At 41.3% G+C, this 23,525-nt stretch overlaps 1 protein-coding gene across 1 annotated transcript in view; it reads right to left on the minus strand.

Annotated features, from left to right (window-relative positions):
• Nucleotides 1-23,525, minus strand: part of tbcd (tubulin folding cofactor D) — a 268,520-nt gene that overhangs the window by 133,609 nt on the left and 111,386 nt on the right. Inside the window, exon 14 of the mRNA XM_041216683.1 lies at nucleotides 2,199-2,355. Within this exon, the coding sequence (XP_041072617.1) occupies nucleotides 2,199-2,355 (157 nt within the window). The remainder of the gene's footprint in view (nucleotides 1-2,198; nucleotides 2,356-23,525) is intronic.

A 23,525-nucleotide genomic window follows, 5' to 3' on the forward strand; every position in this document is an offset into this window, starting at 1 on the left:
GGAATGCTGCACTGTCAGAGGTACTATCTTTCGGATGAGATGTTAAACTGAGGTTCCGTCTGCTCTCTGGTGGACATAAAATATCCCATGTTGCTATTTCTAAGAAGAGCAGGGTTGTTAGACCCAGTGTCCTAGCCGATATTTCTCTCTCAATCAACATCACAAAGAAAACTATCTGGTCATTATAACATTGCCGTTTGTGTGTATTGCTGTGCACAAATTGACTGCCACATGGGGCAGTGACTGCACTTCAAAAGTACTTCACTGGTTGTAAAGCCCTTCAGGACATCCTGAGGTCATGAAAGGTACGACATTAACTCAAGTTCTTCCTTCCCCCATTTTTTTGGTAATATTAATTCTGGTTTTCTGTCCACAGATACTGCAGTATGAGAGCATTTCCAGCATTTTCTGTTTTATTTTATTATCGCACCTTTACTATTCAAACCCAGTTGTTCAACTGATAGACAACACCTGAGTGGTCTACTTTAATAAGTTTTGCCTTGTTAGACCAGGATTGTAAACGTACATTAAAAACTTGAAAAATTTGCATACTTCAGTGGGCACTGAATGATCTTTGAGCACCACTGTCTCAGATTTACATGCTGCAAGGTGACTGCTTTCCACGAAGATCAGCCCCCATAACATTCCTGTGCATTGCATTCATGACTGGCAGTGGCAGTTTGCCTATGGCACATGAGCAAAATAATGATGTTGTGATTTTAAATACCTAGGTCTTCAAGGACAGTATTAATGTTTTGCCACCTTCTGCTTGGTTGAAGCAGAAATCTTCCAGCTTCCAATGACTGATACTAAGGCTTCAGAGAATTGAATCAACTAAACGTCTAAAACGCAGACTAAAATTCAGCATCTAACTATGTCAGAGTTGGAACCTGGCCGCTTATTAACTTTCATGCACAAACTGTAAAAGCATTCAATTCACATCTGAGGGAGACCTAATCCAAAATCTAGTTTGGTAAAAGAATCTTCATATACATAAATCAACTTGTTTTCAGTGTTAAGCCTACCTTAAGACAGGCTTTTTTTTGTTTCATTTGCAAAACATTCCAAGTTGAAAACTAAATTACTGCAGATCTTTCCAAGTAAATATTGAAGTAAGGACATCTAGAATATATGCAAATGCCAACTGAACATCCAAAATTCACACTGTCATTCAACTTCTGACCATGCCATAACTGGGCTCCAATAAAAGCATTATTTTTTTTTTAGTCAATGCCTTAAGGAGCAACGAAAAGCTGGCAGAGAAAACAGTAAGAAATATAAACCAGACAGAAACATTGAAATATAACATTCAGCTAGTTGCTACACTTGGTTTGACACCGGCTGTCAACCTCTAAGAGCTGGAATGAGAGTTATTCCAACTACGAGCTGTAAGGATCTATCATGAAATGTTTTTGAGCAATCTTAGTATGATTTTGAGGGCCTGGAACCTCAGCATAAAACTGCCCAGATTACTCTGAGGACTTCAGGCTAATTGGCGTGAGAAAGGAAAAACGTCAAGCAGTGGCATTATGGGCACACTTGAAACTGCAGCAGAGCCACAGTTAGCCACAAGGTAAAGGCACCTTTATGCTACATCTGGTCCTGCTGTTCTTGATGTCCAAAATTGAGATTTTTTCATCCTCCATTACTAACAACCCTTAAGTTGACAAGTACAATCACAATGTTTTAACGTTTCTGGTGTCAGTTACGGACACAAAAACTGATGCAACAAAACATGTCTAAAAATCTCTCCACTGCAAGACAACAACTCTGCTGAAACATCCAGTAGATTCATTACCATTAGGCTGTATGGTTTTGAATGGTATAGGGATACTTATTTGTCCTGCAAACCAATTAAAGAATTCCAAAGACATCAACAAGTTTAGAACTCAGTTACAGTAGGATAGAACAATTACATGACACTGTCTAAAATAATCGAAATATCTGAAACCACTTTCAGGCTTTGATCTTAATTTTAGAGTGACTAGAATTTATATGTTAAACTTCTCAGCCTTCACTTCAAATAGAAACTTTCAAGTTATCCTGTAGTCTCTCGGAGTAACATTGCAATATAAATGCAAACAGTTGTACTTTTATGCATGGTCCAAGTCCCACAAAAGTGGGCAGAGATTGCTCAGCCTCATTTCACTTAGAGGTCATCTGAAAAGATAAGAAGCATGATCACAAGATACTCTTACCTTGCTATCTGATTAACAAATGGTTTCATTTCTTGAGGATCATAAGCACGAGCAAAGGCCCAGCAGACATAGCAAGCTGCATCTCTCACGTTTGAGCCCACACTACAAGCACCACGCTTCTCATCAAAAGTCAACGCTTTGAGGATTACAGGTACAACTGTGAAAGAGAAGAGAAAGCAAAGAAAAAATGTTAGCTCTAAAATTTGTTCCCAAGTTTATGAATCAATTTCCATGGCATTCCTTCATTAACTTAGGATATTTCCATCTGGTATATTTCTTGGCACTTTCTCCAGTATCTTTTCATTGCTCCTTGAAGCATTTTCTTGGCTCCGCACTATGGTACAGCTCCTTGGGGAATGCTAGGTGGGAAATCATATTTGCATATCTATCTGACATCCTCACAAAAGTATTTCCATCGGGGTGTTTGGATAGTAACCAGGAATGTGAATTCTGGACCTTTACTTGACCGAATCTGTCACACTTGTTGATACTGGATTCCATCTGGCAATTTTTTTTCCCATTATACCATCAGCAATTCCTTACACCCTCACTAAAATTATTCACTATGCATTCTATTTTCTTACTTTCTGCTAATTTGAATTCCCTCTAGCTCCATATCTAAATTATTGATGTACACACTAAATAAAAGTGGTCCCAAAACAGAACCCTGTGGGAGACCACTACCCACTTCCAATCATTTGGAGAAAATGCAATAACTTCCACTTCCTGTTTCTTCCCCATCTCTTTATCCTTTTCCAGTCTTTTGGCCTTTGCTGAAACTCTTCTTTCTCGGATTCTGGCTTCTACTGCATTCTCTGCTTCCTTCGTCCTAGCATTGGTAACTATGGTTTCAGCCACCTGAACCCGATGCTCTGAAATTCTTTTCTTAAACCCCTCTGCCTCCCTATCTCCTTTAAGAACCTCCATAGAGCTCACTTCAAAGCCCACCTCTTTACCTAAGCTTTTGGTCAGCTTTCTAACCACTAGAGTTCAGTATTCATTTTATTGGTTATAACTCTGTATTGTGCTTTAGAGACATTTTCCAAAGGTGCTATATAAATGTAAAGTGTTATTGTTGTACTACCTAACCTGCTACCAGTTTTAATAAAATATTCCAAAATTATCCATATCACAAATGTTAAACTGACTGGCCTGCATTTAACCAGGGTAGTGCTCACAACTATTTTGTAAATTGATATATCAACCCAGATTTTGCAGTAGTTATGATGTAGGAAATGTCAGCATTCATTATCATTACTCCTCTATACTGGCAGCAACTTCTGGAATCAGACATGCTCAATAAAACATGGAAATCCAGAAGCGGTTGTCAGTGATTCTGTGCTTTGCCATAGGTGCGCTGTTGAAGTTAATTAGAAATCAATGAACCGATGAAAATGTACCTTTACATGCTATTAGTCTTGTTGCACCAGCCCTTGAAAAAGTCACACCTTGGCCAGCAAAGTGTAATGGGTTTTTATTAGGGTACTAATTTCCTAGTTACTGCTGAACAACCTCAATGATCCTGAAAAACGAATTCTGTATTTGTGGAATACAATGTCTCCACTACAATATTAAAAAAAAAATTGCATTTTTTTTCAAGTTTGATATTTCAGCTTCCACTTTAATTCTGTGCATCTCCTAATCATTTATTTCACTCTATATAAAATTTAATTAAAAGTGAAAAATGCAGTGCATTTTACTTCTTAGTTTACTGTCTGTGACAATTCTTCATCTTGATTGGCTGCTTAACCTGGTTGATGGCATCACTGTTGCTGGACACCCGGAGGTCCCTTTGACTTGGCATCAGATTCAAACTGATGTTGGAAAAGGAAAAGCCATGCCAGATCTTTGTGAGCAGCTTTCTTCCAGGTCATTGTTTCACCGTAAATCTGGTCCTTCATCTCTTAACCACTTTCATCATTTCCCATTTTCTTAACCACTTTTTCTTAACCACTTTCATCATTTCCCATTTTCTCTCATTTTCAAAAGCCTCCTATATATTTCCCTGTGATCAATCAGGTCGAAGCCAGGTTCAGTTCTGTTCAGATTAATGACTAAACTGAATATTTAGTAAATTCCACTATTACTCAAGATGGAATGTGAATATTTGCTATTGCGCTGATACTAATAATTCTAATATTGTAATATTAGCTTTAACATGATGCTAATTTCTAATTCAATTTATATCACTGAATTATCTTGATCAGCCAAGTTGTTGTTCATTCTTATCCCTTTGTGCCACTGAGCTTGGCCTCGAAAGGAAGATTCAGGTCAGTAGCATTATTACGCATTTTCTGAAGGCTGATTAGCAGCTGGTAGATCATCCACTTTGAAGACAACAAAACAATAGCTGACAAATTATACTTCGTACACAATCTCTGTGCAATTTTTTTAAAAAATGGACAGCGATGGCATAGTTACGCAGAGGAAATTGGTATGTCAATATGTTGTACCCTGCAAAGACCCCAGACTATGTACTATAACCGATCTGGAAGTTTGGTTCACTGGTGGCTAACTTAGAACAAGCACAGTAGTTCTCATTACCCTTTGTGCCAAAGTTAAAATTGACAGGAAACACAACTGCCCGCCTTTCAGTATAGTACAAAATTCTATTTTCCCCAGAAACTGGAGTACTCCACAATAACTAACAGGAAGTAAGGAAAGAACGAATCTTTCTCACTGGGTGGGGGGAAATGTCAAATACACTTCTAGGGGGAATTATTTAATTAAAAGGAGTTTTCAAGTTTGAAGGTTCTATCATACTGTGTTCTATCATAGCAGTTAACCAGCCAATTTATGGCTCAACTGGAAAAACAGGAGGTAAAAGTGTTATCCTGGAAGTAGTGACACAGCTTAAAAAAAAAACAAGAAAAATAGAATCAAACACTTCAAAACCTTCACTGGCATGAGAGTGTTTCAAGTGAAAAAGGCCTCCAGCAATCCCTCAAAATTTTAAAGTTCTCACCCTTGTGTTCAAATCCCTGCATGGTCTCACCCTCCTCCTACCAAACAATCCTCAGGGAACCCTGCATTCTTCCAATTTTGGCCTCTTGTGTATTCCCAATTCCTTCACCCTCCATTGGTGGCCATGCCTTCCATTGTTTAGGCATGAAGCTGTAGAACACCCTCGATAAACCTTTCTACCTCTCCTATCTGCTTTTAAAATGCCCCTTAAAATCTACCTGTTTGACCAAGCATTTAGTCATTGTCCTAATATCTCATGTCTCTTTGTGTCAAATTTTGTTTGGTAACGCTACTGCCTTGGGTCATTTTGCTATGTTATAGCCGCTTTTTAAAAAAAATATATATTCACGGACTGTGGGCTTCGCTGGTTGGGCCAGCATTTATTGCCCAACCTTAGTTGCCCTCAAGCTGGTGGTGGTGAGCTGCCGTCTTGAAGCGCTGCAGTCCATGTGGTGTAGGTACACCTTGTACTGTTAGGGAGGGAGTTCCAGGATTTTGACCCAGCGACAGAAAAGGGATGGCTAATATAGTTCCAAGTCAGGATGGTGAGTGACTTTGAGGGAGCTTCCAGGTGGTAGTGTTCCCATCCATCTGCTGCCCTTGTCCTTTTATATGGTAATGGTTGGGGGTTTGGAAGGTGCTGTCTAAGGAGCCTTGGTGAATTCCTGCAGTGCACTTTGTAGATGGTACACACTGCTGCTACTGTGAGTCGATGGTGGAGAGTGTGAATATTTGTGGATAGGGTGCCAATCAAACAGGCTGTTTTGTCCTGGATGGTGTCAAGCTTCTTGAGTGTCGTGGGAGCTGCACTCATCCAGGCAAGTGGGGAGTATTCCATCACACTCCTGGCTTGTGCCTTGTAGGCTTTGGGGAATCAGGAGGCAAGTTACTTGTCGCAAGATTCCTAGCCTCTGACCTGCCCTTGTAGCCACAGTATTTATATAGCCAGTCCAGTTCAAATTCTGATCAGAATGTTGATAGTAATGGTAATGCCATTGCATGTCAAGAGGCGAAAGTTAGATTCTCTCTTGTTGGAGATGCTCATTGCCTGACACTTGTGTGGCACAAATGTTACTTGCCACTTGTCAGCCCAAGCCTGGATATTGTCCAGGTCTGGCTGCATTTGGACATGGACAGCTTCAGTAACTGAGGAGTCGCGAATGGTGTTGAACATTGTGCAATCATCAGCAAACATCCCCACTTCTGACCTTATGATGGAAAAAAGGTCATTGATGAAACAGCTGAAGATGGTTTGGCTGAGGACACTACCCTGAGGAACTCCTGAAGTGAGATGAGATGAGTTCAGATGACTGACCTCCAATAACCACAACAATCTTCCTTCGTGCTGGGTATGACTCCAACCAGTGGAGAGTTTTCTCCTTGATTCCCATTGACTCCAATTTTGCTAGGGCTCCTTGATGTCACAATCAGTCAAATGCGGCTTTGGTGTCAAGAGCAGTCGCTCTCACCTCACCTCTGGAGCTCAGCTCTTTTGTCCATGTTTGGACCAAGGCTGTAATGAGGTCAGGAGCTGAGTGGCCCTGGCGGAACCCAAACTGGGCATGAGTGAGCAGGTTATTACCAAGCAAGTGCCACTTGATAGCACTGTTGATGACCCCTTCCATTACTTTGCTGATGATGGAGAGTAGGCTGATGGGGCGGTAATGGGCTGGGCTCAATTTGTCCTGCTTTCTGTGTACAGGACATACCTGGGCAATTTTCCACATAGTCGGGTAGATGCCAATGTTGTAGCTGAACTGGGAAAGAACCCGCCCATGTACATACCCAACTACATACTGGAACAGCTTGGCAAGAGGTGTGGAGCACAAGGCAGAATATTGTCAGGGCCCATAGACTTTGCACTATCCAGTGTCTTCAGCTGTTTCTTGATATCACTTGGAGTGAATAGAATTGGCTGAAGACTGGCATCTGTGATGCTGGGGACATCCAGAGGAGGCCGAGATGGATCATCCATTCGGCACTTCTGGCATTTAAGAGTCAACCACATTGCTGTGGGTCTGGTAAGAACGGCAGATAAGTGATCCACTTGGGTTTTTAATAACAATTGACAATGGTTTCGTGGCCATCATCAGATCACACGCAAATTCCACTATCTGCTGTAGCAGGATTCGAACCAGAGTCCTGGATTACTAGTCCAGTGACAATACCACTGCATCATGCAGCTCCATTGCAAATATTCCATGCAGGCTTAAAGATCTAAAATAAATGCAGATAAATTTACAATGTTAAGTAAAAATAAAATAAATGATCAATTTATTTAAGTGTGCCAACCCTTCAACTTTTTTGCGTGGCCAAGGACATGTGGCAACCTAAAGGTGTCAACTTTTAAGTTCCTGCACAGACCGAACACGAGTGTTGCAGCACAGCTCTGATTAGCACAACATTCAGTTAGCCATTGCATAGCTTAGCGGAGACGTGCACAAGACAAATCTGAATTCCAATTCATTTCTTGGAAGATAGATTTGAATGACTCCAACAAAATTCAAACTTTTTTACCACTATGGCAACAACTTTCATTTATACAGAGCTTGTAACATAGTAAAATGTCCCAAAGGGCTTGTTGGACTACGATAGACGTAGAAATTGCTTTTGACAAATAGTTCTCCATGAGCATTTCTGCTTTGGTCACATCGTGGGGAAAAAATATTAAATGGATAAGTTGGAATTCGGTCCAAGGAAAGTGAACAACTTTAAACATCAGTGCTAATTATATCATCAAGGTCTTTAGGTTTAAGGAATCCCCAAAGCCTGCCCACCGTTTACAAGGCAAAAATGAAGTATGTGACGGAATTCTCTCCTCTCGCCTGGATGAGTACAGCTCCAACAACACTCAAGAAGCTCAACACCATACAGGACAAAGAAGTTGACACCCAATCCATCATCTTGAACATTCACTCCCTCCACCACCGGAGCACACTAGCAGTAGTGTGTAACATAAACAAGATGCACTGCAGCAGCTCGCCAAGGCTCCATCGACAGCATCTTCCAAACTGTTACACTACAATCTAAAAGGACTAGGGCAAAAGATGCATTGGAACGCCTCCACCTGCAAGCTCCCCTAAAAGCCACATAACATCCTGACTTCGAACTATATCACTGTTCCTTCACTGCTGCTGGGTCAAAATCTTGGAACTCTCTCTAAGAGCACTGTAGGTGTACCTAAAACATGGACTGCAGCAGTTCAAGAAAGCAAACCACCCATCACCTTCCTTCAGGGATGAATGTTGGCCTTGCCAGCAATGCTCAATTTGCATGAACAAATAACAAAACAAAAATGGATGCTACAATGGGGTAACTTTTGCATCTCTCTGGAACGATGAACCAAATGGGCAAATACCTTGTAACTTTAAGTAGCTTGAAGCAACCTAAAGGCAGAAATAGCTTTAAAAGTTAAACGACATGAGGAAGTAATGGATTAAAGACAGCAAACAAGATTAATTGAGAGAGTATACTGGAAGCAACAAATGCTTTGGCACTCACAAATGATGTGACTCCCATTTTGCTTATCTTAAAATTATGTAATTATGTGCAGAAAGGAAGTAATCTATGAAGTTTCCTGAAATTCTGGTTTTTATTTTAGTAACTAAGGTAACCATTTCTGTACAAAGACAGTCTGTCCTCTAATGCACAAATTAAATTCCTACTTCTTTCCTTGCACTTCTTTCACTTTAGTCTAATGCATTTGCAGCTCACAACGCAGTCTCCTTTGCACTAAGGAGGCCAAACGGAAATTGGGTGACCGCTTTGCAGAAACCTTCACTCAGTCCGCAAGCATGACCCAGACCTTCTGGTCGCACGCCATTTCAATTCACCATCTTGCCCTCAAGCTCATATTTCTGTCCACAACATGCTCCAATGTTCCAGTGAAGCCCAACGCAAGCTGGAGAAACAGTACCTCATCTTCCAATTAGGCACTTTACAGCCTTCTAGGCCTAATATTCAGTTTAGCAACTTTAGACCATGAACTCTATCTTCCATTTTGAATTTTTATTTCGCCCACCCCAGCCCCCAAGTGCCCACTATATTTTGTTCTTTCGTTTTTTGCTTTCAGATAGCACTGACCTTTATTCTACTATTGACATATTCTGCTATTTTGCTTTCAGATACCGCTGACCTCTATTCTGCTATTCACACCTCTCAGAGCCAATCCTCTGGTTCTTTTATCTGATCATTACCACTCCCTTTGCCTTTGGTTCCATGACATTTTTGTCATATAATTTCTCCCACCCCCTAACCTATCCCTGACCTCTTTTGCTCCATCTGTTCCTTCCTCCTTTTTCAAATAAAACCTATCACATTCCTACCTTTATAATAAGAGCAAAATACTGCGGATGCTGGAAATCTGAAACAAAAACAAAAATTGCTGGAAAAACTCAGCAGGTCTGACAGCATCTGTGGAGAGAAAGGCAGAGTTAACATTGAGTCCATATGACTCTTCTTCAGAACTAAAGAGAAGTAGAAATGTGGTGTAATATATTGTTTAAGGGGGTGGGACGGGTAAAGCTGGATAGAAGGCCAGCGATAGGTGGAGGCAAAGGAGAGATTACAAAAGATGTCATAAACAAAAGGTCGAAAAGGTGTTGATGGTGGTGATACTGACTAAAGGAGGTGCTAATAGTGACATTAACAGTAGAAGGCAGGGTGAGCAGGCCCTAGTGGGGTGGAGGGGCAACGGTATGGGAGAAAAGATCAAAATAGGCTAAAAGGTGGGGATAAAACAATTAATGGAAATAAATTTTAATAATAATAACAGAAATAGGTGGGAAAAAAAGACCTGCTGAGTTTTTCCAGCAATTTTTGTTTTTGTTTCACATTCCTACCTTTCTTCAGTTCCGAAGGAGAGTCATATTAAGCTCGAAACATGAACTCTTTATCTCTCTACAGATGCTGCCAAACCTGACGAGCTTTTCCAGCACTTCGTTTTTATTTCAGATCTCAGCATTCACAGTATTTTGCTTTTATTAAATTCTTATTGGTTACCAATAAACCCATCTTCAAACATTGCATTTTTGCCATGGTCTCAAATAGATAGCTGTAGTATAGGTTCCAAGCAGCAGCACCTTATTAATGCTACATGGTACCTGGTTTGACACTCTGTCATTTTTCCCTGGAGAAATTTCTGTCTATGCGTAGTTTTGTGCATCGATAGAACTTGGGTAACAATTGAAATTTAAATCTTGAGAATGAAGGCAATGGATTTTGCACTGTCTAAGATTTCATTAATAGCAGGTGGATTCAAAGAGATCCATCCTTGAGAACTTTTTGAAATTCAGTTTGCCATTGCACTGGAGTTGCTCTCTCTGGTGTCAAACTGAAGCAGTTGGAGACTATGCTCCCTAGCCTCACACCATTTCTTCAAAGTTAAAAAAACTGTATTGAGGTGGCTTTTACGTCTTTGTGTAAATGTACCCTACAACAAATAATTGTCGACTCACAAAAAGACTCAATGATTTGAGTAAAAGCTTATGGTATTTTTAACTTTAGAGGTGATGCAAACATAAGAATATACAAAATAGGAGAAGTAGGCCATTCGGCCCCTTGAGTCTGCTCCACCATTCAATAAGATCATGGCTGATGTGTGTGTGTGTGTTTCAAATTCCATATTCCCTTCTAGCCACCTAACAATCTTAGATTCTTGTTAGGTAAAGGAATCAATCTATCTCCTTCTTAAAAATATTCAACGACCCCGCCCCCATCACCTTCTGAGACTTCCAAAGTCACACAGAGAAAAAACTTTCATCATCTCTGTCCTAAAAGGGCAACCCCTAATTTTAAAACAATGCCCCCTAGTTCTGGTCTCACCCACAAGAGGAAACACCCTTCCCATATCTACCATATCGAGACCTTTCAGAATCTTACATACCTCAATCAAGTCACCCCTCAATCTTCTAACCTCCAGTGAAAACAAGACCAGTCTGTCAAACCTTTCCTCGTAACTGGAAAGATGGCAGCCCCATATGATACATCCCCCCTTCACAAATGCACATTTTCAAGTTGTGACAGGACAAATGAATCACTTTAATAAATTGGTGCTTAACATTTTGCCTAATTTTGCTGTTTGTCTCACTTCTGACACCCTACTTATTGGTCAGTCTTTAGTTCTGAATAGTTCATATTTTGCAAAATGAAGCACCTGTCCAGGTGAGGTTTTCAATGGGAGATCAGCTGAACCCTGGAAAAACGTTTAAATATCCATTTCCCCCAGCCAAAGCTAGAGAATGTTGTGAGAAGCCTGCAGAAATTGTTTATTCTCAGCCCCATCCCAATTTTCTGCCATCCTTTTTCCTCTTTGAAGATGCCATCTTCTTGCCTGGCTAAGATCCACATGAAATAGGGTACCAGGCTACTAACGGTATCTTAATTGTATTATCAAGGTCAAGGGCATACAGGAGGGGGGCATTGATTGATTAAGTACTTAAAGCACTTCTAAAGGCTGCTGGGTCACTGGGTGTTGGTTAGGGAGGAGGCAGACATATGCAATATTGCGTTCTGTAAATAAATCAGGTATTAAGTAAAAAGATTAGTGCTGGTTTCCTGCTTCACCATCAGAATGAATGAATATAGGCATCCTCCAATAACTTGTGTAAGCAGTCGTTTTCCCGTGTGAGGATCAACAGTTAGTTACTCCAGCTTATTCAGCCACAATGAGTAATGAGTTCTGCCGCATCCTCACCTGCAGCCACACTATACGGGTAGTTAGACGTAAATCAGAAGCAGACACCTTATCCAATTTCTACCTTTTCAGCCAAGCAAAAAATACTGATTTTCATTTGATTATTCGACCTAACCACAACATTTTTTAAATAAGACTTCCTTACTAATATTATTAGAAAGGGTGGGGTAATTTAACTCCCTATGTGCACTTTCTGTAACATCCTTATAGTTATTCATGAACCTGTGAAATGTATCTATTCTTTTAGCTTCAGGTATGTTTCAGTTCTCTAGAACTACACAAATAAATATACTTCTACCAAAACAAAGCCACCATTTAAAAATTTTCATTTACCTCTAAGCACTGACATGCTGCAGGTGTGGCAAAACTCCATCAAACTCTCTAAGCTCCTAACTTAAATTAGATAACTGAGTATCTGATGAGTAATCACTGCCGTTTTGTTTAGATATGTAAGTCAACTGTTACCTCCTTTAGGTGTGCCAGCTTAAAACAGTCAGTTATTGTGCACTTTAAAACACAGTGTAAAAGTTATCATGTTTTTGAAAGTACTAAACAATGTTAAGTTGTAAATGGCTTATTGAACTAGAACTTTTATTCCAAATACATCAAGAAGCTGATTTATGATTGCAGGTATTAATCCCAGGTTGTCAAACACAAATCTATTAGCCACACTTTCATATTACTTTTATTTAAGACTTGTGATTGTGAATGCAAAAGAAAAGCCTGCAGGCTCACCCAAACCAGAGATGAAGAAAGGTATGTGAAAAATAGCACATGAAGGAAAGAAATGAGCTTGTCCGAAAATGTCATAATTTGTTAATTTTCAGAATGTGTTAAGTGGCAAGCTTGATTCTTAACTGAGGACATTATAATACCACAACAAGGTTGCAACATCCCCCTGCATTCAATAGATTAAGTAAGGGAAGAGTAACTAAACCGTGAGATCTTTATGTAAGATTGACAAGCAATGATATAATTATTCTACTGTGTTGCCAAACTAGAAAAAGTTGAGGAATGATTAAATAACATTTGGGCCTCAAATTTCTAAGTCGATGCTCGATATTTCAGAGCAAGTGCAAATACACTTCTGAACATATGAATGAGGAGGAGTAGGCCATTCAGCCCCTCAAGCCTGCTCCTCTATTTGCTAAGATTATGGCTGATCTGATTGTGGCCTCAACTCTACTTTCCTGCCTACTCTCTACATCCTTTGACTCCCTTGTCAATCAAGAAATTATCTATCTCAATCTTCTTTAAACATATTCAATGACACTACCTCCAATGGTCTCAGGGGAAGACAATTCCACAGACTAACAACCCACAGAGAAAATAATTCTCCTCATCTCCATCTTAAATAGGAGACCTCTTATGTTTAAACTGTGTCCCCCTAATTATAGTCTTTCCTACAAGGGGAAACATCCTCTCAGCATTCACCTTGTCAAATCCCCTCAGGGTCTTATATGTTTCAAAAAGGTCACCTCTCATTCTTCTAAACTCCTATGGACACAGGTCCAATTTGTCCAACCTTTCCTCCTGAGATAACCCCTTCATTCCAGGAATCAGTCAAGTGAACTTTCTCTGAACTGTTTCTATTGCAATTACAATATATCCTTTCTTAAGTAAGGAGACCAAAACTGCACCAGTTATTCCAGATGTGATCTCACCAACATCTTGCACAATTGTAGCAAAACTTGTTTACTTTTTCCATTCCCCTTGCAATAAATTAAAACATTGCATTTGCCTCCCTAATCGCTTGCTGTACCTGCATACTAACTTTTTGTGATACATGTACCAGGACACCCAGATCCCTCTGTATCATAGAGTTCTGCAGTCAAGTAGTATACTGCCTTTCTATTCTTCCGGCCAATCTGGACAAGTTCACATTTTCCTACATTATACTCCATTTTCCAAATATTTATTCATTCCCTTAACTTATCTATATCCCTTTGCATACTCCTTATGTCCTCTTCACAAATTACTCTCCTATCTATCTTTGCATCATCAGCAAATTTAGCAACCATACCATTAGTTTCTTCATTCAAGTCACTGATATCGATTGTAAATAGTTACAACCCCAGCACTGAATCATGTAGCACCCCACTAGTTACAGCTTGCCAACCCAAAAATGACTCACTTATCCCAATTCTCCGCTTCCTGTTAGCTAACCAATCCTCTATCGATGCTAATATTTACCTCCTACGCCATGAGCTCTTATTTTGTGTAGTAACCTTTGAAGTGGCACCTTTTGGAAATCCAAGTCTCATTACATCTACAGGCTCCCCTTTATTCACGGTGCCTGTTACCTTCTCAAAGAACCATAACAAAGGCAACTTTCATAGGCAAACTACCAATTTTCAATATCATGGCTTTGATTTTCCTTGGCAAAATTACAGTTTAAAAGTATAAAGAAGAGTAAAGATACATGTTTAGTTTACTGCTGAGTATGGCACAGAGCAGGCAATTTATGGTTTAAATTGTGCATCTTTCTAGAACTTCCACAAGGTAGTGATTTTATTGTTATTTGCACTCTGCAGTTCAGTGAGAAATTCTTCTGCCATTTAAAGCATTTAAACTTTGGAGTAGGGAGATGGATTTTTCTCGGAATCTATTTTTGTGATATGAAGAGAAAGTGGATCAAGCAATGGTAGCAGAAAGACTGGGTGAACTTAGAATAAGGCATCACAGAAGCATGTTTCCAACATGCTAAAATCCACTTAATTGGAACTAAATGCCAAATACATCTTAACTGCTTATTAAAGTGCCTCAAAAGGCTGCCCTCTTCCCATCCACAGAGCAACTGGGGAAATATGCCAGCTTTATTTGTTGAAGACCTGCAACCTACTTCGATAAAGAGCACAGCATTATCTGCAGCAATGTATTGAAATTTTTTGTTGCTGGATCTTCCCAGGGAGCCTCGAGTAACATTCAATACTTAATCGATCAGCAATGCATCACTGTATAAAGAGAAGGTCACTAGTCCTTGATTCAGGCAGACCTCCCAATTTATTATTTTCCCAATGCAGCCAGCACAACAAAAAACAAGTACAATTCTACAACCAACAGATAGTCCACAGGTTCAGGGAGCAACTGCTTGCAGAACGGAGCCCTCAGAACCATGATACTTCTTCAGCCTAATTAATAGCAAAAAAATGTTGTTTGTTTAACTCCCAGACAGCATCTGATGCCATTCCACATGAATGCCTGCTCCCCAGGAAATTGTCATGGTTATCTTATCATGTGCCAATCTGTCAAACCAGTCTCCATGAATTAAGACCATGCACCCGCTATAGTCCTGTATAGCAACTGCCATCAGGATGGGGAGGAAGATAAAGAAAGCAAGACTCATGGGACTACAAGTTGTAACAGGTCATTCGCATGTTGAAAAGCAGTTCCGCCACTGCCCATCTCTACACTTTGAACTTTCAAGTAAAGATGAAACTAACTGTGCTCCATCCTCTTCTCAATGATTACAGTAACGATTTATATAAATACCTTTAATGTAGTAAAACATCCCAAGGCACATCACAGGTGCATTAGAAAACAAAATTTGATACATGGCTACATAAGGAGAAAATAGAGCAGAAAACCAAAAACATGATCAAAGAAGTAGGTTTTAAAGAGTGTCTTTAAAAGGAAAGAGAAGTAGAGAGGCGAGCACAGCGGTGATGAGTGAACGGGGCGTGGTGCGAGTTAGAACGTGGACAGAGTTTTGGATACAGAGTATCCAAGTATACTGAGGGTAGAGCATGGGAGGCCTACCAGCACTGCACTGAATAGTCAGATCTTGAGGTAACAATGGCATGTATGAGGGTTTCAGCAGCAGATGAGCTGAAGCAGGGATGGAGTCAGGCGACATTATGGAAATAGAAAGAGGCAGTCTCTATGATGGCACAGAAATGTAGTGGAATGCATCCCCATCTCCCACTCCCTCTCCTGTATGTTTTGCCAGGATTGTAAGCATCTGACTATTGCACAAATATAGTGAGGAAATTTTAACTATTGGCTTATAGACTATGGGCAGCATTCCCCCCCCACCCTTTGGGGGGGGGGGGTTGTGCGGTAGCGGGCGGGTTCCTGCCCAGGCACGCCATTTTACGTGGGTGGGCCAATTAAGGCCCGCCCAGTGTGATGTCCGCCAAGAAGCATGAGACGGGGCAGGGGGGGTATTCCCTGAGCAGGTCTGTGCACTCCTTCGCACATGCGCACAGAAGAGCCCACAGATCTCTCTGAGGCAAAGTGCGGCCTCAGGGAGATCAGTTGAACTTTTAAAAATTTATTGAAAGTAAGGAAAAGTTTTCCCGTCAGGTCCCCTCATGTGACACCGTCACATGAGCTGAGATATGTCCACTACTTTTATTTTAAAAATTTTCCAAACATTTTAAATCCCTCATGAAACCTCATCCCGCCCGTGGATGAGGTAACAAGCTTTTTCGGAAGGCTGCCTGGGCTCTTTGCCTGCCCGCCACCCATAAGCTTGGACGGGCAGGTCCATTAATCATTTTGATTACTTTTTTAATAGCCTTAATTGGCCATTGATAGGTCGGTGGGTGCACAGCCGAATCAGCTGTGCGCCCTGCCGAACTGAAAATCTAAATGACACAGGGTGACATAGGGATGCATGCCAGACATCACCCTGCATCATTTTACGTGTCGGTGAGCAAGCCCAGCCCCCGCTCGCCAACCGGAAAGTGCTCATTTGATGCCTCATTTATTCACACTTCTAATTCATATGGGCAACAAGGGTTAAATCAAAAGCAAACAAGAGCTGTAAAACAAGTTATTCAGAGGTCTTAGCTTTGGACTGCTCGAGGGCAGAGATTATACAACCTGTAATCAAACCTGAACCAAATATACATTATGTTATGCAAATTGCTGAAGGCCGAATTAAGCACTGAAGTAAACAAGGTATTAAACATTGTGAGGGCTAAAACACATCCCCATTGACTACACTGGAGACAGGAATGGATTGGAATTTTCCATCTTCTATCATTCTAGCCATCCTCAGAAAACTCCCACCGAGCTGTCCCAGAAAAATCATGAAAATTCTATGCCGGCTCTACACCATTGGGAATGGTCATATAGTAGTTAAATCACCAGACAAAAGCCTGGTCTAATAATCTGGAAAAGAGTTCAAATCCCATCACAGCTAATAACCTTCAGGGAAAGAAATTTGCTATCCTTACACGGTCTGGGCTCCATGTTACTCCGGATCCACAGCAATGTGACTGACGACTCTTAGCTACCTTCTAAAATGGCCTTGACAAACTATTTATTTATCAACCTACTAAAAAAAAAGTTGAAGTATAAAACCAGACAAATTACCCGGCATCAACCAAGACACCAGACACAACAAAAGCACATCCAACTAAGTCTGCCTCCAGAGTCCCCCTAACTAATAGCTGGGGGCTTGTGTCAAAATTGGGACAGCTGTCCTAAAGACTAGTCATACTCACAAAATGATGGCTTTCAGCCAGATTCCAAGGCTACTCCAATCACTGTCCCTGGGTATCTCCTGTCCCAGCAGCAGAAGAGGTGGCAGCACAGTGTGAGGGAGTAGTCCAAGGAGTGCTCAGCATTGACTTCTGACCCCATGAAGTCCCACGGCATTAGGTCAAAAATGGACAAGGAAATCTCTTGCTGATTACCACCTATTACCCTTGATCAACTGACAAATCAGTACTTCACTTAGAAAAAGCACTGAGTGAGCAAGGGCACACAAAGTACTCTGGGTAGGGGACTTCAATGTCTATCAGCAAGATTGGCTCAGTAGAACTTCATTACAGCCTTGGTCCAAATGTGGATAAATGAGGTGCCTTATCAACTTTAAGTACAGAAAACCTATCCAATACCTCCTTCTTATCAATTTTAAAGGCTTCAAGTGTTTGAACTACCTCCTCTTTCACCATGACCTGCGCAGCATCTTCTTCCTTGGTAAAGACAGATGCAAAGTATAAACTTAACCCTGCCCCTGCCTCTATGCGTAAATCTCCTTTTTGGTTCATAATTGCTCCCCACCCTTTTGCCACCCTTTTATTACATTTATGCTGATAGAAGACTTCTAGATTCCTTTTTATGTTAGCTGGCAATCTCTTTTCACACTCTCTCTTAGCTTCTCTTATTTGCTTTCTCCATTCCCCTCTTAACCTTCTATATTCAGGCTGTATTATCCACCTGACATTATCATAATCACATTTTTCTTCTTCATCTTAACCTCTATCCCCTTTGTCATCAAGGAAGCTCTAGATTTGTTACCCTAACTTTCCCCCTCGTGGAAATATATCTTGACTGTGCCTAAACTCTCACCCTTTTTAAAGGCAGCCCATTGATGTGCGAGAAACATCATTAAATGGGAGTAACATAAGAATCAGGATATGATTCAAGAAGAAGAGATGAGGTTTTTCATATCAGAGCGCAACAAAACTTATCTGATAAGTACTGCATTTTTGACTTAATTAAAGCAGAAAAAACAAAACTCACACAAGGCCAATTAGCAAATGTTCTTTAAAAAGCACCATTTGTGATTTCCTACACTGAGCAACATATCTTTGCGAAAGAATGTGAAGGTTTAAAAAAAACAAGGAAGCTTTATTCTGGAAAAATGATTGCAATGAAAGCAATCTATATTAGATATTAAAAACTTGTAATATAAGCAATAAAAAGCATTCCTACTAGAAACAATATATTTCAAAACATGCAGTTTTATGATTTCCTGAGCTTATGTGCAATATATATATATATATATATATAAAGGCTGTACAATATTCCTAGCCAATTTACTTTTGTTGCGCCCTCAAGGCATTAAGTCACCTGTCAAGGTCTGCCCTACCTTAACTAACAATGTAACTGCAGGTGGTGGTAACCTACATACTTACACTTTACTCTCAACTGTGATCCAACTGTTGATTTACCAGTAGGCAAACAATGTATTTTGAGCACTTTTATTTCTTCACATAGATTTGATAATTCACACAAGTATCTCCAAATTATCAATCGTATTTTTTTTTTATATTCATTCATGGAATGTGGCCATTGCTGGCTAGGCCAGCATTTATTGCCCATTCCTAATTGCCCTTGAGAAGGTGGTGGTGAGCTGCCTTCTTGAACCCCCGCTGCAGTCCATGTGGTGGGGGGGGCGCCCCCAGTGCTGTTAGGGAGGGAGGGAGTTCCAGGATTTTGACCCACCAACAGTGAAGGAACAGTGATATATTTCCAAGTCAGGATGGTGAATGGCTTGGAGGGGAACTTCCATGTGCTGGTGTTTCTATGCATTTGCTGCCCTTGACCTTCTAGATGGCAGAGGTCGTGGGTTGGAAGGTACTGTCGAAGGTACTCCTGACATGTGCCTTGTAGAAGGTGGTCAGGCTTTGAAGAGGTGGTGAGTTACTCGTCACAGGATTCCTAGCCTCTGATCTGCTCTTGTAGCCACAGTATTTATATGGCTAGTCCAGTTCAGTTTCTAGTCAATGGTTACACCGCCACCGCCGCCCCCCCACCCCACCCCCCCAAAAGATGTTGATAGTGGGGCATTCAGCAATGGTAATGCCATTGAATGTCAAGGGGTGATGGTCAGATTATCTCTTGTTGGAGATGGTCATTGTCTGGCACTTAAGTGGCACGAATGTTACTTGCCACTTGCCAGTGCAAGTCTGGATATTGTCCAGGTCTTGCTGCATTTGGACATGGACTTGTTCAATATCTGAGGAGGCATGAATGTTGCTGAACATTGTGCAATCATCAGGGAACATCCTCACTTCCCACCTTATGATGGAAGGTAGGTCATTGATGAAGCAGCTGAAGAACCACATCGCTTTTATGGGGCTCAAGGGCAGGTCTCTACCTACCAGGTCAGCTTTAAGGCAAGGGTGGCTTCTCAACGGCTGCAGAGCTAGGGCTTGCATGGGGAGGGGGGAGGGAGTGACCTCAGGCATGGGAAGAGAAGCAGGGAGAGGACTGTACGGGGGAAGGGGTATCGCAGGGTGTCTATGGGGTACATGTTGATCTGTTCAAGTGGCTTCAAGATGGTGGGGCTGAGGAGGCAGTCTCCAGAGATGAGTTCAGATGGAGATATGAGGGTGTGCGCAAGAGAGTGAGTGGTGATGTCCCTTGAGCTAGTAGTGAGTGAGATGCCAGTGAATGTGTGATGGACTTGAGTGTGAGAGTTTAGAGTGATAAAGTGGTTGCCTTACCCTGGTGGCACAGATGAGATCATTCATCCATTTTCTACACTGGATGGCCGACCTCTTGTGTGCAGCATTGGCACTGACCACCTCTGCCACCGCCACCCAAGCAGGAGTGGTGAGACTGATGGGCATCCTGCAGCCAGAGCAGAGGTGGATGACATTGCATTGGGTCTCCACAGCGTCCAGAAGGCGTCCCGAGGATGTGTCCCTGAGTCGGGGGGGTTGCACTGTTCTAGGCTTTTGGGGTCATGTCTTCACCAGAGCAGTCCTGGATTTTGAGAAAAATGCGCAGGGCTACAGTTTAAATATTGCACACTGCATGAGAAATCTGCGAGATAATGGCATGGTGAGCAAATCAGAGACAGCCTGCCAGTGAATTGGCGTGTTTCCTGTGGCTGCAAAATTAATGAGGCAGGAATGGGACGATACGGCGCGAGAACCCACCATTGCGGCCGGCGGGTAAAACAACTTCTTCCCACCCGCTACCATACTTTGTGCAGATCTGGGACGATTCCACCCTCTTTAGCTGCCTTGGTTCCATTCCTTAATACCCACAGAGACAAAAATTCAATCTCAGTTTTAAAATTTTGAATTGCCTCCATAATTTTTTTGGAGAGATCAGTTTAACCCAACTTTTTTTTAAACTTAAAATTGTTGAATAATGATTTATTTCAACTGTACATTAATGAGAAGATCCCTATTATCAAAGACTTCGCTGACATATCATTGAAAAAATACTGTTGCGTCAAGGGGTTTGTTGCCAATGGCACAGAAAAATGTCACCTGCCTAGAATCTCATCCAGGCAATGGTACAATGTTTAGGAAAAGGGACTCATGAATCAAATAAAAAGAAAATATCAGCCAGGATTTTACCAGCCCATTGAAAACAAGTTGGGAGTGACCTCAGGCAAGGAAAGTGAAGCAGGGAGAGGACTGTACGGGGGAAGGGGTATCCCAGGGGCAGGGAAATGATGGTGAAAGATGTTGGGAGGGAAGTCTGACATGTTTACGTTGCGGGGGGTAATCCCAGTGGTGGCAGCGTTTGACTATTTTCAGACAAGAAACGGATGTTAACTTATTTCCACCCCTTACAAGATGATTTGGGCATTTGTGGATTACGGGGCTCGAAATGCCATTGCACTGACAGAGTCTCCAGAAAAGGACCACAGGCTACCTAGTATCCTCCCAGTTCCAGACAGTGATTGACTGTCACTCGCTCTAACTACTACATCTGTCATAAATGTTTCATCTATCTTAGCTGAGAGAAGGCTGGCTCCACCACAATGCGGGGCGGGGGGGGGTACTTTCTTGCATCTTCTAACGAGTTATATTAGAGAGTGTACTTTGGGGAGGAGATTTGCCATCTACCAAGTAGGCCAAATAAACATGGCTATATCGGTAGGGATGTCAGGCATAATCTTTGCAACCTCCTAGGCAACTGTCCTCTTAGGCTCACATAAATACCTTTGTAGCTCGAGTTTTGATTTTGTTAACTTCCCAACTGAAGTGTGAAACTTTGCACATAGTGCAAATCAAAGGACAGAGTCCTACTCACCTCCAAACTCCACCCAGTTGCTGTTGAAATGTTAATCCACAAAAGCCTCAATTTTCTAGCTCTTTTCTTGTTGGCTACCTGCTTCCACCCACTATAAAGAAACCCATCCAAAATACACAAGCTGCATGAGTGTAATTTTTGAAAAGATCTGCCTTATTCCTTCCCTCCCTGCTTTGAAAAGCATTTTATTTCTTATCTTTGACCATACTTTCTATGCCTCATTCCCTGCTGTTATATTTTTCCCTCCTGCTTGGATCCCACTCTTTTGTCCACCACCTTGTAAGGCTCTCAGGCATCATTCTGTACATGTGGAGTGCTGCAGAAGTGTTATTGTAACCAGCCAAGATATAAGCATGATTACAATGTGTAAAGGAGTGTGCCTTTCTGCCTGCAGTCTCTCCATCAGCCAATCAGCAGGCAATAGGGGAATTTGTAGTTTAGTTGTGTGCAGCAGGGAAGTGATGCTGTACTTTTACAAAGCTCTGGTTAGGTTACAACTAGAGTATTGCATCCAGCTATGATTACCACATTTTAGGGACAGTGTGGAGGTCCTTGAGAGGATGCAGAGGAGGTTTACCAGAAAGGTTCCATCTATGAGGCATTTTAGCTAAAGGTTGGGTTGGGAAAGCTGGGGTTGTTCTCCTTGGAGCAAGAGAGATTGAGCAGAGATTTGATAGAGGTGTACAAGATTATGACAGGTTCAGATAAGGTAGACGAGGAAAAGTTTCCCAATAGCTGATGGTACACGGACGAGGGGGACACAGATTTAACATTTTGGGTAAGAAATGCAGGGAGAATATGAGGAAGAACATTTTTAAGCAGTGAATGTTTATGACTTGGATATCGCTGCCCATGCAGGTGCTGTAAGCAGAGATGATCAATTATTTCAAATGGAGGTCGGATGGGCATTTGAAGGAAATAAACCTGCAGGCCATTTACATAGAGTTAGGTGGCAGATTTTGACATGGTGGCAACAAGCGTTAGTCTTCACACCTCTCACAATATCTCAGGGCATAGGGTTCGATCAATCTTTTTCATGGTCTGCATTTTTTTTTTGTCTGATGCAGGCACCTCTCACTTAACTATAACTTTTTAAGTCACGAAACTGAACAAAATAAATTAGGATAGCCTCATAACACCAGCAGAATACGAGACACCTAACTAAAAGGCTACAGGTTCAAAGATCAGTCTTGACTAGCACTTTGGTTCTTCCTAATAGGCAAATTTTGATAGCTTGATCAGTTGATTAACCAACTAATAATGAAAACATATTAAACAACCTATTTTCTGGAAAGGCAAATTAGCAAAACTATTCATTGGCCACAAAAGAGGTATCTACAGGCACTTGGTAGTTACAGAACTTGAATGTCACTGAAAAGAGAGACATGTTGCTGAAGCTTTTTGTCTTGCACTCATTAGGACAAATGCAAGAAATGTCAAACAATCACAACAATTTAAACTACAGGCTCATTTACACTTGTTAGCTAGAAACGACATACATTCATACACAGTGACCCGTTCTCTACAAACAGTGTTCAAGCCTTGTGCCTTTTTTGAATTACCAGGGAGTTTGGGAGCCTATGGTTCCCCATTGCTTTCTCCATGGCATCACCTCGACCAATCAGAGTTGACTTGCCAATCAATCAACACCCTTTTCTCCTGTTGTACAAATTCTTGCATTTGTCCTGATGAGTGCAAGATGAAAAGATTCAACAGCATGTCTCTCTTTTTAGCAAAAATGTACCTCTTGCTGATGAAACCTAGCTTTAACTCAGTTATCACACTCGATTCCAAGGTTGTCATATTGTGCCAGATCTCTTACTTCTCAACACGGGTAGACCAAAGCCATTCTGCATTGCACCTGGGCTTCCGCTAAAACTTTACACTCAAGCCCCTGATCCAATTCCTCTTCTTAGATGCCCGTTCAAGCTGAA

The sequence above is a fragment of the Carcharodon carcharias genome, chromosome 22 (genome assembly GCF_017639515.1).
Source record: "Carcharodon carcharias isolate sCarCar2 chromosome 22, sCarCar2.pri, whole genome shotgun sequence".
Classification (NCBI taxonomy): domain Eukaryota; kingdom Metazoa; phylum Chordata; class Chondrichthyes; order Lamniformes; family Lamnidae; genus Carcharodon; species Carcharodon carcharias.